This window comes from Emydura macquarii, unplaced genomic scaffold (genome assembly GCF_026122565.2).
Source record: "Emydura macquarii macquarii isolate MOO-44397 ecotype Brisbane River unplaced genomic scaffold, CSIRO-AGI_Emac_v2 contig_1876, whole genome shotgun sequence".
Lineage (NCBI taxonomy): Eukaryota > Metazoa > Chordata > Testudines > Chelidae > Emydura > Emydura macquarii.
The window spans coordinates 22,435,176-22,451,650 of NW_027132013.1; the positions used below are offsets into that span (position 1 = coordinate 22,435,176).

Here is a 16,475-nt window from a genome sequence, read left to right on the forward strand (position 1 = left end):
CGTTTGTCAGGCATTTTTCCAATTTGGAGGATTAATGTAAAGACGTTTGTCATCATCATCCCTCCCTCGCTGTCCAGTGCTTTAAATGCCTTGATTGATACACCATCCGGTCTCACATTTCATCTTTTTTAGCACTATCTGAGCCCCCACCCTGCTGATAAGTCTTGTGAGGCTGTTGCTTGCTCATACTTCCTTCACTATTTCCTCAGATTCTCTTTGTTAAGCAATTTCTCATAAAACTACTGCCATCTCCTAATGATTCCGCCGTCTCCCACAATTTTTGTCTTTGACATGTTTCACAACTCCCAAGTCCTCAGTGCTTCTTTGCCTGATACTGGATAATGTATATATTCCTTTTCTCACTTCCTTAGTAGGTAGTCCCACATATAAGACTTTCAGTATTTGGCCCTTGGCTTTTGCAACTACTCTTTTCACCTTTTTCTTTACCAGCTTGTATTCCTCATAACTTTGCAGGTTCTTACTTTCTACCATTACTTAAACCTTTCCTCTTCCTACAGGGTCTCCTGTACATCATTGGGCCACCAGCACATCTCCTTTTATTTGTCCACACACAACTGTGTACTTTCTATAGTATGTTTGGATATTTTTTCCTGAACTTTATTAGTGTCATCATGGTCGATCCGTCTTTGGCCAACCTTTGCCTCATCCTTAAGTCTTAGACTAACTTTCCCACATGTGGGCCTTCACCATCCTTTGTTGCACAACTTGCCTTTTATCTCCCACTAAAATTTTCATGAGAAATCAGTTAAAACAATTTATGTTGCTCTGCAATCTGATCACCTGAAATCACTTTACAATCTCCTAAGCTTTTAAAATGTCTTATTCTAGTCAGGAAGTAGTATGTAAAGTGATCTTCCCTCTTTGCAAAGTATGTATTAGCAACAATCAGGCCATGGGCTCTGGCTAACTCTAAGATATCCTCACCAGCTTCATTTCTGGTTCTAAAGCCTTGTCCTCCATGACAGTCGTCATGGCCCTGGCTGTGTTCTCCCACATATCCGTTGAGATCTGCTCCAATGATTGTGGTACTTTTGGTACTTCACTTATCAATTGGTTCAGCGCTATCTGAAATTCTTCCTTCTCCTCTGTCATACAGCCAACCTGTGGCATATATAACATTAAATATTTGGTCTCTGCTCAATGCTATTCTAACTTTCATCAGCCAGTTGCTCTTCTTTTGCATTATCATTATCATCACCCTGTAATATTTATATTGTTGTAGCCCTTCAAGCTCTCACCCAGTGCAGGGCACCGTACAAACACTTAATAAATGACAGTCTCTGCCTAAACAGTTTACTGTGAGAAACTGCACTATTTAGGAGTGAGGAAGAACTTTGTCAGAACTAGCATAAGTAGCCTTGTCTCAAGTCTTTAGAAAGTGCCAGAGTAAAGCATGGAGTGATGTGATGCTCCCCCACTAGCTTGCAGGGACCATGATGCCACTGGAACTGGCATTCCCTATGGTAACACCTCACTGATTTCTGACAGTGTAAACAGCACAGCTGGAAAGCTACTTTTAGTATGGGCTTGTGGTTTATCACAGAATGAATTAGCAAAGCTTTCCTATACTCTGCAAGATATTGCATTGCCTTGAACATCTAAATAAAGTGGGCTTTGTAAAAAAAATTGCTGTCTGAAAGAGTGGAGCTTGGCATGGACGCCGACTGATGGACAGACACGGGTTATTGTACACTTGGTGTATGCTGCTGACATCCACTGTATAGCTCATGAACTTAGTATAGTGAGAGAGATGACACGTCACCTCTAATTCCACATACTTAACATGACTGATGGTGAATGTTTGCAACAATTTACCTGGACTGCAGAGCTGTAGTTGAGCTATGTGTACTTTTGTTGCCCCGGAAGGGGTGGACTTAATTCATGAGATGGCTGGAGGGCTGAGTCAAGAGAAGAGGCAGATAACTAGATGACCAGAGTGGTTGCTGGCAGAAGGGTGACAGACAATGAGAGAGCCGTTATGCCATGCCCAGGCATGAGGAGAGTCTCCGGCAGTAAGTTGCCCCCTTTATACAGCTTCATGTGGGAGTCTGTGTGTTGGTATCTGGACTACATGCCCCAAATATATTGAGTACTTCCTTCTAATTCTGATGCAAATGGACTTCTGGTTCTTGCTGATTTCTCGGATGTCTTTGTTGGAGCACTTTATGATTTATGATTCTTAGGAATCCGGTTTGGATTCTGTCATGTATGATGCTTTGGTTGATAGCTCCCAGTTGCAAAGTGACTTTCAACAGAATGTGTCATAATGAGTGTGATACGACCCGTGCCCAGAGTAGCCAACTGACAATGCCAAGGTCAGGGCAGGCTGCAAAAGGAGAGCAGATTCTCCCCACGCTGGTGGGTGATACTAAAGCCCGGCTTCCCAACCAGCCATGAACTGCTTCTGATTACCCCACACTGGATATCACGAAGCCAGTCCACAAATGCCCACAGCCCCCTTCACTGCATTTCAGCTCCAGGCTCCCAAATCAGCACCAGGTCCAGCAAAGAGACCAGTTACTTAAACTCTCTGCTCTTTGCTAAAAAGGTTCCCTCTGACCCCAAAGGGTCAGCCACGGCACCAGAGCAATGTAAGTTTGGATCTTACCTAAAATACCACGCTGGCAGCCAATCCTTTAGTATCTAAACTAAAGGTTTATTATAAAAAGAAAGAAATAAACCATGAGAGAAATGTTAAAGGGATAAAGTAAATCACAGATATACAAATGATTAAAAGTCCATATACTTCAGGTTTCTGGAAGAATTGTGGAGTTGCAGGCTTGTATAGTCCCTCTGGTTCACATCCGATACCTGGATGGGTCTAAGTCCTTCAGTTCAGTTGCAAGATGAATTGGTCCAGAGGTAGGTGTGTGTCTGCAGCTGGACAGGATCATAGACCAAGATGGATCCTGTGGTTTGATCTTATAAACCCCCTCCCCCGGCCATGCAGCCTGTGGACAGTCACAAGACCCAACATGGAGTCCAGAGTCACTGGGCCAATCCTGGTGACTCTTCAGGTGTGCCTGGGGTCCATAGTCATGTAAGCAGGTTCTGGTGACTCAGTGGTGATGCTGGCTTCTCTCTCTAGGCCCCTCGCACCTGGGAAGGCCTTAATGGGCCATTACGCTGGCCATTGTTCTGCAGCCTTCCTGTCTGGGGTGTTGCCCAAGCAGCACAACTTGAAACACAGATATCTCAAATACATCTATAACTTCCATTTCACATATTACACATGAACATAAGTATTATTCTCTTACTTAGCATATCATAACCTTCCTAACAGTACCTGACATGGCCTATCCCACATGGATTATTATGATTCTGCCATGCTGATGTCACACAATATATTAGCTGCCCCCCCTCTCAAGCCAGCCCGCATGACAATGAGCACTACTCCCTCTGAGTGTATGTTTTCACTACAACTTGAATAAATAAGATGTTTCTTTTCTTGGTGGAAATGCTTCTTACCCGCACTTGTCAGTCTTCTCTCACTGATGCCCAGGATTTCAAGTCCATAGATGTCCATCTCCCTCAGGATCTGTGAGCTTGTTGAGGTCAGAGTACTCAATTTAAAAACTAGAAGTGACATTTTGTCTGGATATGGACTCCACTAAAGTTAGAACTGGATTTTTTATTTGAGCCCCATCAGCAGTTCAGACACAAACCTAGATACTGTTAAACCAAACTGCAGAAATCTCACAAGCCCAATGGTACTTGTAAGGTTTCTGTCTCCTCTTGCTGTGTCCCAGCCCATGCAGGTTCTGTTTTCCCCACACCAGTCACTGATTATTAAATGCCTCTATAGAGGAAGGTGCTCCCTCCTACTACCACCTGTTCTATGGGATGCCAGGTCAGGCCACTGCACCCCCACCAATTCTATACCTTATTAACATTTGCTATAAATGTAGTGCTGGCGAAAGATGCCAAAACATAGCCCCATAGACTGTATCTACTATTAGTACACTTAGCAGATGGCAGTTTAGGCTCCCCCATACTCTCTTGTCAGTCTGTCTAGACCTAGAAATGACAACCCTAGGAGAAAGAGGATAACCCAGTCTCCAACTCTACTGCATCCTGGACTGTCTGCTAAAGCTTCCAACAAGTGGGCTAATTACAATTTTTTTATTTTGTGTGTGTGTGTGATATGGCCACTTGTACATTTAGCAATTGGACTGAGACTTTATTTCAGGCAGGCCACCAAGTATCTATCTGATGGGTTAAATTCTTACTTTGTGAGTTCAAGACAATGAAGCTAGCTAGCAAGAATGCATCCATTAATAAAGCTGCACTTGTTGCCTCCCGGGACACAATGGAACTCTCTATAATGACAGCTGCCAGTCTCACAGATGTTTAAACATTAATTACTAATTTATATTTATACCCTCATATTCCTTTTTTTTCTGAGCTATACACCTGCAAACCACTTCTTGGACCTGCTCTGGCTGCTTTACATCTTTCTAGCATAAAAAGCCCTAAGTTGGCTTGTGTAAAGGGAGTCTCCAGATGGCATAGAGACAGAGCAGGAGGTGTTCCTGGAAGAAAGGGCGTGTGATGAGGGCATCCCCCAATGCCAATGATTTCCAGATACCAGAACCACATCGTGGAGCTATTGGAATCTGGGTATAATCTAAAGCTATATTGGTCTTCATGTGAAGGGAGATGAGACAATGGAAAAACCACTGGCAAATCATGAAGTCCAGTACAAAAAGTGGAGAAGTTGGAATGATGGACTAAATAACCCATGTATCCACTCCCATTTCAGATAGGGTATGGGAAATTAGGATACATCTGTGAAGTTGATTATGTAAGTAAAATGTTTTGTTCTGGTTTTGAGTTGCTGTGACAGTATGGGTTGGTTTTATGAGTGTTTCTTCTCATTGTCTGTGCCTGACTGGTTTTTATACATTAGGTTTTGTAATGTCGCAATAGTGTCCCATGTGGTAGTGACAAATTAATGGTTTTAGCATGTGATGGGGTTTAATGTAGAAATGAGGCCATACCAGAATCACAGGTGTACACTCCCTCAAACGTGGGGAATAGTCATGTCTGGTTCTGAATTTTTCAGCTTAGAACCATCTCTAATTTAAAGAGACTAATGAGAGAGAGAGACACTCTCACACACACACACACACACACACACACAAATACAATTGAATCAAAATAAGGAGTTATAAATTTGGCAAGGTTGCCATTGCCACCCTTTGTGAAATTTAATTTTGGGCATTGCTCGCCCTGAGGTTGTGTTCTGTTGTCTCAGCATTCCATGTGCTGAAGTCACATCCATATAGAATGAAATTGCAACACCGCACATTATTACAATGTCATGGCCTGAAGATGCAAACATTGTGGTGCTACAGCATTGAGTTGCTTCATGACTTGAATTTAAGAACTTTCCAAAAGTAACCTCACTGAAGGGGCCCCAGATAGCAAAGCTGTCTCTGAGCACTAAAGACAATAAACTGGAAGTGGTTGGAGTTCAGCAGAGCTAAAAAATATTTTGGTTGGGATGAAGAAAACAAAGCACTGGGCAGACATCTCAAATGTCCTGTGTTTTGTTGGCCATTGTGGTCATGTCCCACTCTCCTGTCATATTTCTGGATTTTCCCATAATCTGCTCCACTGGCATGGGCTGTCTTTCATAGTATCACCACTTCTGTACTGAGGACCATATTATCTTGGTTGGGGCTGCCACTACTGATTGTGGGGCCAAGGGAAAAGAGAGCCAGATATAGGGGAAGGGGAAATAACCAAATCAGAAACAGCTAGGACTGTTTGTACAACAGGTTTTGTGAGGAAAATGCATGTAAGATTAGGGGATATGAAGGACTCCATGGGAAAAAATGATCTCTCTCTCTCATTTCTGGGTTCAGTCTTGTTTATGTTGAGGATCTGTGTCCCATGCGGCAAGACTGGTAGAGTAATGGTTAGAATTTAATTGAACATGATTTAGAGTTTTTTTTAAAGTACCAGGGTATGAGATTGGTGTTTTAAAATCTAAATGAATGAAATACTTGACATACTAATATACGTACCATCCTGCAGTCACCATGCGTGTGTGCCATCATCTTCTTTTCATAACTAAGCAAAACTTTCCATTGACAAAACAGCAACATCTGACCTTTATAATTGCAGCACATTTTTCATAGCAAACAAAAGAGGTTATGAATGGTGCTATAAAAATGCCAAGCTTCTAGTATGGCTGACTAGAATGTGGGAAATAGCCACTAATCTTCAGGCTGTATAGGCACAATATGTGTTAGTTAACCCATAGTCAGTATGGGTGGGATTTCAGAAATGCTCAGCATTGGCCTAACTCTATTCCCACAGACATCAGTGAGAGAAGAGTTAGGACAATGCTGAGCACTTTTGAAAATCCCATCCAAATACATTAGCTAACATACTCTACAATTCCAAAGAGGTCAACGCTATCTTTCAAGGGCAGATTTCTTCTCTCACTTAAACTTGTGACACCCCATGTGCATGTGAGATCAGAATTTAGCCCAAATAATACAATAGTGGTTTATATAGGAACAAAACTAACAGCCTCTGCTACAGTGATAATGACATGAGTCCTTAAAAATATTACCATATATTGGAGCTTGTTGAAAACCAAGACAAAAATGTTAAAAAAAAAAAAAAAAAAAAAGTGTTTTTTTGCTGAATGTTTGTTTGATAAAAATATCCAACCCCTGTTGTAGATCTGGGTATCCTTACTGTAAATTAATTTTCTCCATCTTTGCTTACTTGAAAAATCAGCCAAATTCACATACAGCAAATTTTGCCAGCAACAGCAAGCAACATTTTTCCTCAGTGGATGCTGTCATATTTTGGGGTACAATCCAAACCTCAGTGAGGGTGTGTAACCACCTATCCTGAAACACTAGGAGTCTCACAATGTTTTCTTGCTGTAGCTCCCAGCCTCGGCCACTCAGCCTACCAGCATGTAGGTCACACCCTGATGTCTGTGTATAGCTGCAGCCCTGGTCCAGCAGTTCTGACCCCAGCGGCTTGCCAGCAATACACCAATCACACTCTGGCTACTTCCACATACATTACTACTTCTACTTCTACTACTGGGTCTGCTACTTACAGGGTGATCCCAACTCCCTCCCAGTCTCAGATTTTCCCAAAAACATGTGTTCTGCAGTGTCCAGCCTTCTCCTGGACAGTTCAGACATTAAGGTTTGATGCCCCTGTAAAGAGTCAGCATTCAACAGTTTGTTATTTTAACTGGAGTTATCAAACAGTTCAGTTTAAACACAGCACTGGGTTGGTTTATATTAAAAATAAAACAAGTTTATTAACAAAATAAGATATGATTTTAAGTGAATTAAAATATAGGCAATAAAGCTAGAAACAGTTACAAGCAAATAAAAGATAAAACATGCATCTAAAAGTCTAAAACTTAATCTAGTAACTTTTGGTTCAAAAGTTACTAGATGGCCTGTCTCACCCACAGTCTTCCAGCAAGATGGTGACTGACCCATTTGTTGTTTAGGATCTCTCCCAGAGACTCAGAGGTGCTATTGCCTTCCTCTATTTAGGTCAAAGAGGGAGAACTTGGGATTCTCTGCCCCTTTCTTTTATAGTCCAGTGAACATCTGAAGTAGATTCTTCTGAGGGTTATCCTTCAACGCGAAGTTTATTTAAGCAGTAAAGATGATTACATGGAGTCTGGTGGTGAAGGAGGCCTCATGCTCTTTCTTCCCCCACCTGTGTGTGCTGAAATCAAAATGGTTCTGTTTCCTGCCATCTCCTCCCACCGCTATCTTGAGGACCCTCTTTACTACTTATTAGTAAATTGATCTAAACACACATTCATTTGTTTAGGATAGACCTGTTTAGCAACTTTTGTCTAGGCAGGGCTGTCTGGTTTTGAATAACATCGTGCAGGGGGAATTCAGAACTTTATGTGTAATGTTGCTACCTACATTTCATTATGATGTTATTGACCAGTGAGTTATTAGTTTTCAATACTTCACAAGGCATAGTTTGTACAAGGATTATTACAATGGTGTGTAGGGTGTGAATACAGGGGTGCTTTTGGTCACAGAGCCCAGCTGCGAACACTAAAATAATTTGAAGCTGATTGGCACTAAAATGAACAGCTCTTCAGTCATTTAAAAAAAAACTGCCCATAGCAATTGGAGATAATTTGTGGGTGGGGGAACAGAACTAAAAGTGTGAAATACCCATCGGTCAAATTGGGAGGGGAGAGAAGGGAAATAGTGTTATTCTTTCTATCTGTGTCCACAGATCAAGCTGCACTCACCTGAGATCCCCAAATGTTCAAAATAGGGAGTGCGCTCATGAATTCCTTGGACGTGGCTCCTCTTTTGGGGGCTCAGATACCTCCCTTGACTCAACAGGGCCTCTCTGGGATGGTTCCCTATCAGTAGTGTATGAGATGCTCTGCTGCTGTCCTGGGGCCTGGCTCTCCCTCAGTGAGGCTCAGGATACCTTCTGGGCTCAACATGTCTAATTTGCTCCCAAAACCAACTCTAAACTCTGGCTGGGAATTATCCCCCCAAAAATCCAAGCTGCTGTCTGGCTTCGTTGGACATCCTCCTGGGGTACCAATGGGGAAAGTGGGAATGCTGTATGGCCTCCTCCAGGGGTCACTGAAAGACCTTTACATCTCCATCAAGGAACCTCCCAATGGAGATGGTTTAAAATATGGGTTTTATCCTGGAGGGTTATGTTAGCTACACTCCAGTCAGTAGGAGCAGAAGGAGTCAAAGCAGGGACTTCTGCACTGCGGAGGAGGGAGTAAAATGGAACCCAGCTAGTGCCATGCCAACTCCCATTACTCCCTGTACCTAGAACCATGTAGAGGAGAGACACCCCTAACACACTCTGGGACCACTAGGATCCAGGTAGTGCCTCCCCTCCCCTCTATCATGTGGCCTTGGGAGAAAACAGCAAGAGGGAGCCAGCCAGGGACTCCAGAAAATTTAGAAAGTTCTCTGACTTTCTCTATCCTGTACTGATTGGCTCTTTGCTCCAACCCTCTCTCCCCTTTCCCCACACACTCTTCAGCTTCACTCCACACCTGCCCTCTTACCCTCTTCTCCCTTGCCCTGTCCTCTTCACCACCTTCCCTTTCCTTATCTTTCCATTTAGCGAATCCCCTCCTAACTAAACACCTCCATGCCCTCCCCTCCAAACAAAAAAAAACCCAAGAAAAACCTATGGAACTACCATGACCTTTGCTGCCATCATATGGTTCACTCTGCTTGTGTGTTATGATCTTTCCCCCACCCTGTGTCTGTCATGTCTATTGAGACTGTAAGTGCTTTGGGTTAGAAACAGTCAACTACTCGGTGTTTGTACAGTGCCTTGCATAATGGGGCCCCATTCTTGGTTGGCCCTTAGGCACTACTGTAGTAAACATAATTACTTATAATTAATGCAACAATTATTACTGCCTTTTATAAACCCAGTTACCCTTAGCATAGCTCTGATTCATACATACTAATGAACTATTAAATTCCAGTTTGAAAATATTGGCTAACATTCTAGGAAGATGCTTACAAGAGATGATGCACAAAATAATATATTTGGGCTAGTCACGATTCATGCCAAATAAATAAAAATATATTTGAGAAGATATATTAATATAATCCAGTATTGCACGGTAATGACTAAATATGCCAGTCATTTCATGAAAGGATCTCTCTCTTCCAGTAAATGTGTAATCTCATTTATTTTAATACTTCTGGAAAAAATTATACACAAGATTAGGAATAAACTGGTAGATTTTGGTGGAGAAATGTGAATACCATTATCAGGATGTAGTCAAAAGCAATGACTGTGGAATGACTTGATTTTGAGACTGGAAAACCTAGTATAAATTAGGTTAAATTGCCTTTGATGAATAGGATAACACTGTAAATAATGAAAATGGACTGCTATTCTACTTGATATAACTGATAACAATATTTACCAACTAGAGAGCGCTTTTCTTTCAGGGATCTCTCAGTGCTTTACAAAGGAGGTTAGGCACAAAGTTAGTTGAGGACGCTGAAGCATAGAGAGATTAAGACCTGAATTTTCAAAAGTGGCCATTGATTTTGGGAGCCTCTGTTTTTGGGTGCCACTTATCCTTTTATAAATCAGGTCAGCATGGAGCCAGTATGCCTTAAAGCATTCAGCCCAGTGTGAAATTTCTTCATTAAATTTCTTTAATTTCTTCATGGCCAGCTCTCACCACCACCACTACAAATACCGGTAACACTGAGGGGGATTTTTTTTGATTTTTTTTAACATATTGTTGGAATTGGAGTCTCAAATTAAAAAACAAACAAACACAAAGCCATCCTTGAGAAAACCATACTGTGAAATTAACAGGGAATAAACAAGGAAGACACATACGAGAGAAGGAAACAGAAACAAAACAGATGCATTGACACAGTAGCCTTTAATTATCAGCAGGCCAGCTGATTCCAACATCAAGAGGAATCTGACAAGTCAAAAAATTGAGTGCTTATCTAAATCAAACTCAAACTGCAAATCTTTTGAGATTTCCCCACAGCTAGTTGTAAATTACAGATATGTAAATAAGATTCCAAGAAGTGATATTTTCTTTGTTTCGTTAACAAGCTAAGAGTACAATTTTTTTCTCTAGACTCTTTTGAAGCACTAAGGAATGTGTGACATGCAAGCTGATATACACCATCTCATGTAGAGAACCTTGTAACTATGGATTTTCTTATTGGCTATAATATATATAAAAACACATATTATATATTGTGTGTGTGTTTGTGTGTGCACATATATATATAGAGAGAGATAAATTGCTAAATTGCCAATTATTCTGTACTTTTCTCCAATAGTAAGCCAGTCCGATTGCTACGTGAGCCTGTGGTTGCCAACTGCATCAGCTGAAAAGGTCCGGACCAAAACTATCAATAACTGCAGTGATCCAGTGTGGAATGAAACCTTCTACTTCAGGATCCAGAGTCAGGTCAAGGTGCAGAAAAAGCACCAAGTCTTCTCTATTGTGTCTCATTTGTAGCCAGATCCTTCGGGTCTAGACAAAGCCAGGACTTTCACGTTTTCTGTAGCCTGTGTTTTATATCCCTTCAATACCAGATGCCTAAAAATTCCTCTTGGAATTACTTTAACAGCTCTGTAATATGTGTCTGGAATTTGAGTCCTGTGTTTAGAATAAGAGTCCAGAGGCAAGTTAGAAACATAATTTATTTTTTAGTTGTGAACTAAATCAAATGAATTTATTGAAAATTACACTAACAAGCTGGAGAGCTAGAAAATTCTGGCTTAGTTCAGATTTTATCTCACGTAAGTCCCCTGAAGGATGCCTATTTATTATTTATATATCACCAACATCTGATAGATACTTTGGCAATAGAGAGATATAATGCAGGGTGACAACAAATTCAACCAATGAAATATAAATTAGAATCATTACACAATCAGAAAAAATTCTCATTGAATGGTAACTTGGAATAATGGAGAACAGAACACAGAACTAAGACCCAGGAACTCCTGAATTCTAATAGCACCTGTGTCACAATATGATGTATAAAGTGTTAAGCACTTTATCCAGGCAGGTTTTGCTAAGGACATTATACCCAAACATTCCCTGGACACAGCTGTGTCTGCTATGGATTTGAAGAACTATGGATCAGTAAAACCAACAGAGAATTTAAAAAACCAAATCCTTGCAAAAGTTGCCAGGAGCCATAACTGCTTCCCTGTTGTATGGAAACATTTATTCTCTCATGAGTAGATAAATTACAACAGCTGTTTTTAAAATAAGATTATCTACATCTAAAATTAAATTATATCTTCATTCAGATGGGAAAGTTATTGGGAAATGGAAACAGAGTCAAAATAGAATTCCTGATACAACCTTAAGTGATTTGATTAGAATATATTTTCAGTAAAGATGAGTGATTATTCACTTACTCATCATCTCTTTCCTTCTGTCTTTGTGCCAGTTTCTCCCCCACCCTTTTCCTTCTTTATCTCCCTGTACTATATGCACACTAAATATATCTAACTATCTAACAAATATATCTAACTAAATATATCTAACTATCTAACAAATAATATATTCTTATTTTCTATTCCCAGAATGTCCTGGAACTGGCAATCTTTGATGAAGACATTGTCCAAGATGATGACCACCTCACTGTTTTCTTTGATATAGCTAAAATCCCAGTTGGAGAAACAGTTTTTATGAAGTTCCAGTTAAATCCTCAGGTGAGAACTGATATCACAAGCATAGCTAGGTGGAAAGAATACATTTCTCTGAATTTTCATCCTAAAGTTTCTTCGTATTGTATTTCTTTTTTTCCCTAATGAGTTAGTCTTTCTCCATCCATGCATCCATCTATCCATCCATATTCACTTCTTTCAGCTTACCAAAGAGCAAAGCCTCTCTAAAATTGCACTGACGTACTAAATGGTTGGCCAGAACTGCAACATATTTTGTCAGAGGAGGTTGTCAAGGATTAGATATTATTGCTGATTGCATCACCAGTGTTGAAATTCTGAGAGATGAACATCCCCAGTCATATCACTGAGCAGTTCTGAAGAAGGGGAAGTTGGTCTTCTCTCTAAAACTCAGGACTGGGAGAGAGGAGGACCTGGGATCCAACCCCCACGCTCTACTGTAGTCTGGCCATGTGACCTTAGGCAAATCAGTCTCTCTGTGCCTGTTTCCTCACATGTAAATTGGGACAATGATAATGGCTCTCCAAAAGGAACAGACATATTAAGAAGATTAAATAGCTAATTTGGATTAAATATTTTGAGAACTTCTGATGGGTGGAGCTATACAAGCAGTAAAATATTATTCTATGTCATAACTTGTTACCATTGAGCTGGCAACTATAGGGCACAATAGTGATTTTGATTCTTGAAACAGGTGTTGGACTGTATTGGTAAAAAACCCAAGAATCTGATAATTATGCTGCATTAGTTCAATATTTAAATATTGGCACCAAATCCCATATTTGGCAAAGAGGCAATTAGGCACATTTATACATCCCTAGTCTGGATACTCAAAGCCTTATTTCTATGCCTATGTTTGAAAATCGAGCCTGTATTTCACAATATTTTTCTAAGTGATAAATTTTTAGCCTCTGCCTGAAGTGGAGGCACAGCTGACAGGAAAGAAAGAGACCTATTTAATATCTTATGTCCATGCAACTGCTAAGGAGAATTGAGAATGTCCTCAGTTAATTCAGTAATAGCAACATCTTTTTGACTTCCCAGGGAAGTCAAAGTGATGAGCTTCTCTCCCCTAATGGTGGAAACAGCTACTGGGAAGCAGAATATTGTTAGAAACCGAAAAGTGAAGTTAACTGATTGTACTTGCAGCACAAAATTGAAGACTACTTTGCAGAAGCTCCTTGAATATCAGGGATGGGAGGGGGAGGGGAAGGAAGAGTTTATACTATCAATGGGGCTGCCCTTATTGGAGAGAGTTTTTGCGTGATGGTTTCATTCATTTCTCTCTCTAATTTCCAGAGACGGGAGGAACTGGAGGTTGAGTTCACACTGGAGAACAGGTGGGCAAACCTCAATATTACAAAATCAGAAATTAATGGATGCAGCAATTCCAAGAGTAGTCAATCAATCATAGGGAAAAGGTTTCACACACCTGCTGTCTCTTCAATAGCCAGACCCCATCCCCAGATTCCTTTTTTTCCCCAAAACCAAGTACATTTAAACAAATCTTTAAAAGAAAGAGGGAGAAGAAAAGAGAGAGAGTGGGGAGAGCACAACATATATCTGTATCATTTTCTGTTAATAATTTATGTCACTGTAATTTTCCTAAAGAGGAAGTGTTATTTAGGTCCCCCATATAGTAGCTCAGGGCTGGCTTCTTGTGATCAGTCAAATGTATGTCAATGGCGGGGGTACCCTGGGCATTGGGGGGTGATGTGACTCACACGGTCATTAATGATATTACAACTGTCACAATCCCCTCCCAGCCATTTAACTGCATCTCTGCTGCCGAGTAGCCATTGTGGTCTCTAGTCAAAAAAGGCACACTTTTATGAACAATCAAAAATTAAAATCATCAAGATAAAAATGCTTAAAGTAGAATCTAGATTATACTGGCTGTGAAATGTGTATTTTTCATTTTGTTTTCTAGTCTGGATCTTCCTGAAACCATCGTCACTAATGGAGTAGTAGTGGTACATTTTCTTTTCTTTGCTCTTGCCTCTACTGCATAGCAATACTTATAATACTGCAGCAGAAACTAGAGAATCAGTGAAATGACCCAGAGCTGATTCTTCTATACACTTCCTCAGGCTGAGGCAAAAGCTGAGGTTGGATAGCTTGTGACAGTGTCCCTGTTGGGAGTGGCTGAAACTAGACCAGCTGTGAGCTCTCTCAAGCCAGCACACCATAGAAATGAATCCAGCTGGAAAAGGCTGGAAATGGTATAAGTATGAGCATTCACAGCCAGTGCTGTCCCACTGCTCCCTGAAATGACTGTTAGAAGAAACTGCCATAGGAGTACTGCAACAATGACATTTTACTACTCCAACCAGCACTCCTGCATCGCTCCATAGCCTAGCTGGCATGACTTATGAAGGCAATGGAAAGTACATAGCAAATCTTCACCCTTCAATGACACCTGTTCTCTGAATAGCTTTATTTTACCCCTTGGGGAGTCCAGTGGATACTTAAAGGAGCTTTAAGAATGCCATCATTTTCTCTTGCTTTATATTACATACCATATGTGTATCATAACTACCATCTTTTCACCTGAGGATTAGATATGACTCTCTCTAGAGCCTGTTAATATTACTTAGTCTGCCAGAGAAATCATTGCACAAGAATGCAAGGCATTTAGACCCAGGGATCAAGCACACTGCCTCCACAGAGTAGGATGAAGATGTACATCTCCCTCTGTGATATTTTCTGTTTGTAATTATCTTATTTTTCATGTTTGTTAGTCTCGTGAAATTTCCTGCTTGGAAGTTCAGGTGGATAGGAGAAGGTGGAAGAAGAAGAAAAAGCATTCTACAAGTGAGATTACAGCTTCATTAACTGGTTATTAATAGTTATAACCTTTATAATAGCAACTAGAGAATGCATAACCCATGTTTTGGGTTACACTGACTGCATCTATAATTGATTGTTAAAATCCCAGTGTTATAAAGCAACATGAAGGCTGAAGTTTTGGATGCATCTCTCCTAATCTTGCATAGTGTACAGTCATTTACATTAGTGCAAAATTTGTATACAGTGCTACCAGATCTGAATGGTAGCATTTTACACACACACTGCACTGATGTAAATGACTACACAAGGTGCAGGACAATGGAGAATCAGGTCCTTGGAATTCAGACTTATGATTCCACTAATAACCTTATTTCTATCCTCTTTCCCGTGTGCACATCAACAAGGTTTTCATTGCATGTTTATACAAGAATACATGAAATAAATGCTCCATTTGTTTATCTACAGTTATAGAAAAGAACACATTTTGATACACACACACACACACACACGATTTGGCAAATTACATATGTCACAGGTCCATTTTTATGGGACCATCACCATGTAATGACAAGCTCTTTTGTAGTATGTGTAGTGCATGCAGGAATGGCAGAGGTAACTTTCATGTGGGAATGAAAAGACTGAACTTTCTGACTTTGCGTGATTAACATCATAGCCATAATATCACTTCCCCCAACATAAATTCCTTTTTAAAATTTATTTTTAACTATTACAAAATAAAATCTGTGTACAAATGTACTGTATGCTCTGCTTGGTGCATGTGAGAGGCTGGGGGTTTTAATGGCAAATGTGGCTTTAAGTTGCTTTTTCGCTCCCATGGTTCAAGAGGCTGGTTTAGCTCCTAGTGTTAGATGAGCCTCAGGGCTGCTCTAATTTATACGAGCAGTTATGGCTCTCATGAGCCTCTACACTAGCTGGGAATTGATGACATGCCCCTATAATCAGCCATGGACATATTCAAAGAGAATCTCCAATTGCCCAATTAGACTTCTAACTAGTTGGACTAGTTACAATTCTTTATACCTCTTTGTGCTGATCAAGTGTCACAAAAGGGTTGTAGCATTGGCAAGGACTTGGCTAGTATCTGGAAAGTGACTAAAACAGACGGAGAGAGATTCATCTGGTCTATTTGTTCTTATAAACAGGGTTATTAGCTATTGTAGGGTCTAATCCTCCTGATTAGCTGCACCACAAATCATCATTTGGCCTATAACAACATACAGTACAACAGCATACATTTGCTGTGTCAGACTGCAGTGGGAGTAAATACATGGCATCCCAAAGTTCAGTGCTGTTCAGATCTGGTTTTTTTGTTCAGTCCATATGTAAAGATAGGGCCACAGGCAATATTTGAATCTGAGTCCATTTCCAGATTTCTAATCTCGTACAGAACAGGGGTTTTGGCTCCCGTCCATCTCTGGGTATTTTTGGTTTTTTATTGTTGT

The 16,475-nt window shown here is 40.5% G+C and overlaps 1 protein-coding gene across 1 annotated transcript in view; it reads left to right on the plus strand.

The window, feature by feature from the left end:
* LOC137159642 (cytosolic phospholipase A2 epsilon-like) overlaps nucleotides 1-15,068 on the plus strand; it is a 38,259-nt gene extending 23,191 nt beyond the window's left edge. The window contains exons 3-7 of the mRNA XM_067558120.1: nucleotides 10,847-10,993; nucleotides 12,121-12,249; nucleotides 13,522-13,562; nucleotides 14,153-14,195; nucleotides 14,964-15,068. Of these exons, the coding sequence (XP_067414221.1) occupies nucleotides 10,847-10,993; nucleotides 12,121-12,249; nucleotides 13,522-13,562; nucleotides 14,153-14,195; nucleotides 14,964-15,068 (465 nt within the window). The remainder of the gene's footprint in view (nucleotides 1-10,846; nucleotides 10,994-12,120; nucleotides 12,250-13,521; nucleotides 13,563-14,152; nucleotides 14,196-14,963) is intronic.
* Nucleotides 15,069-16,475: the final 1,407 nt, after the last annotated feature.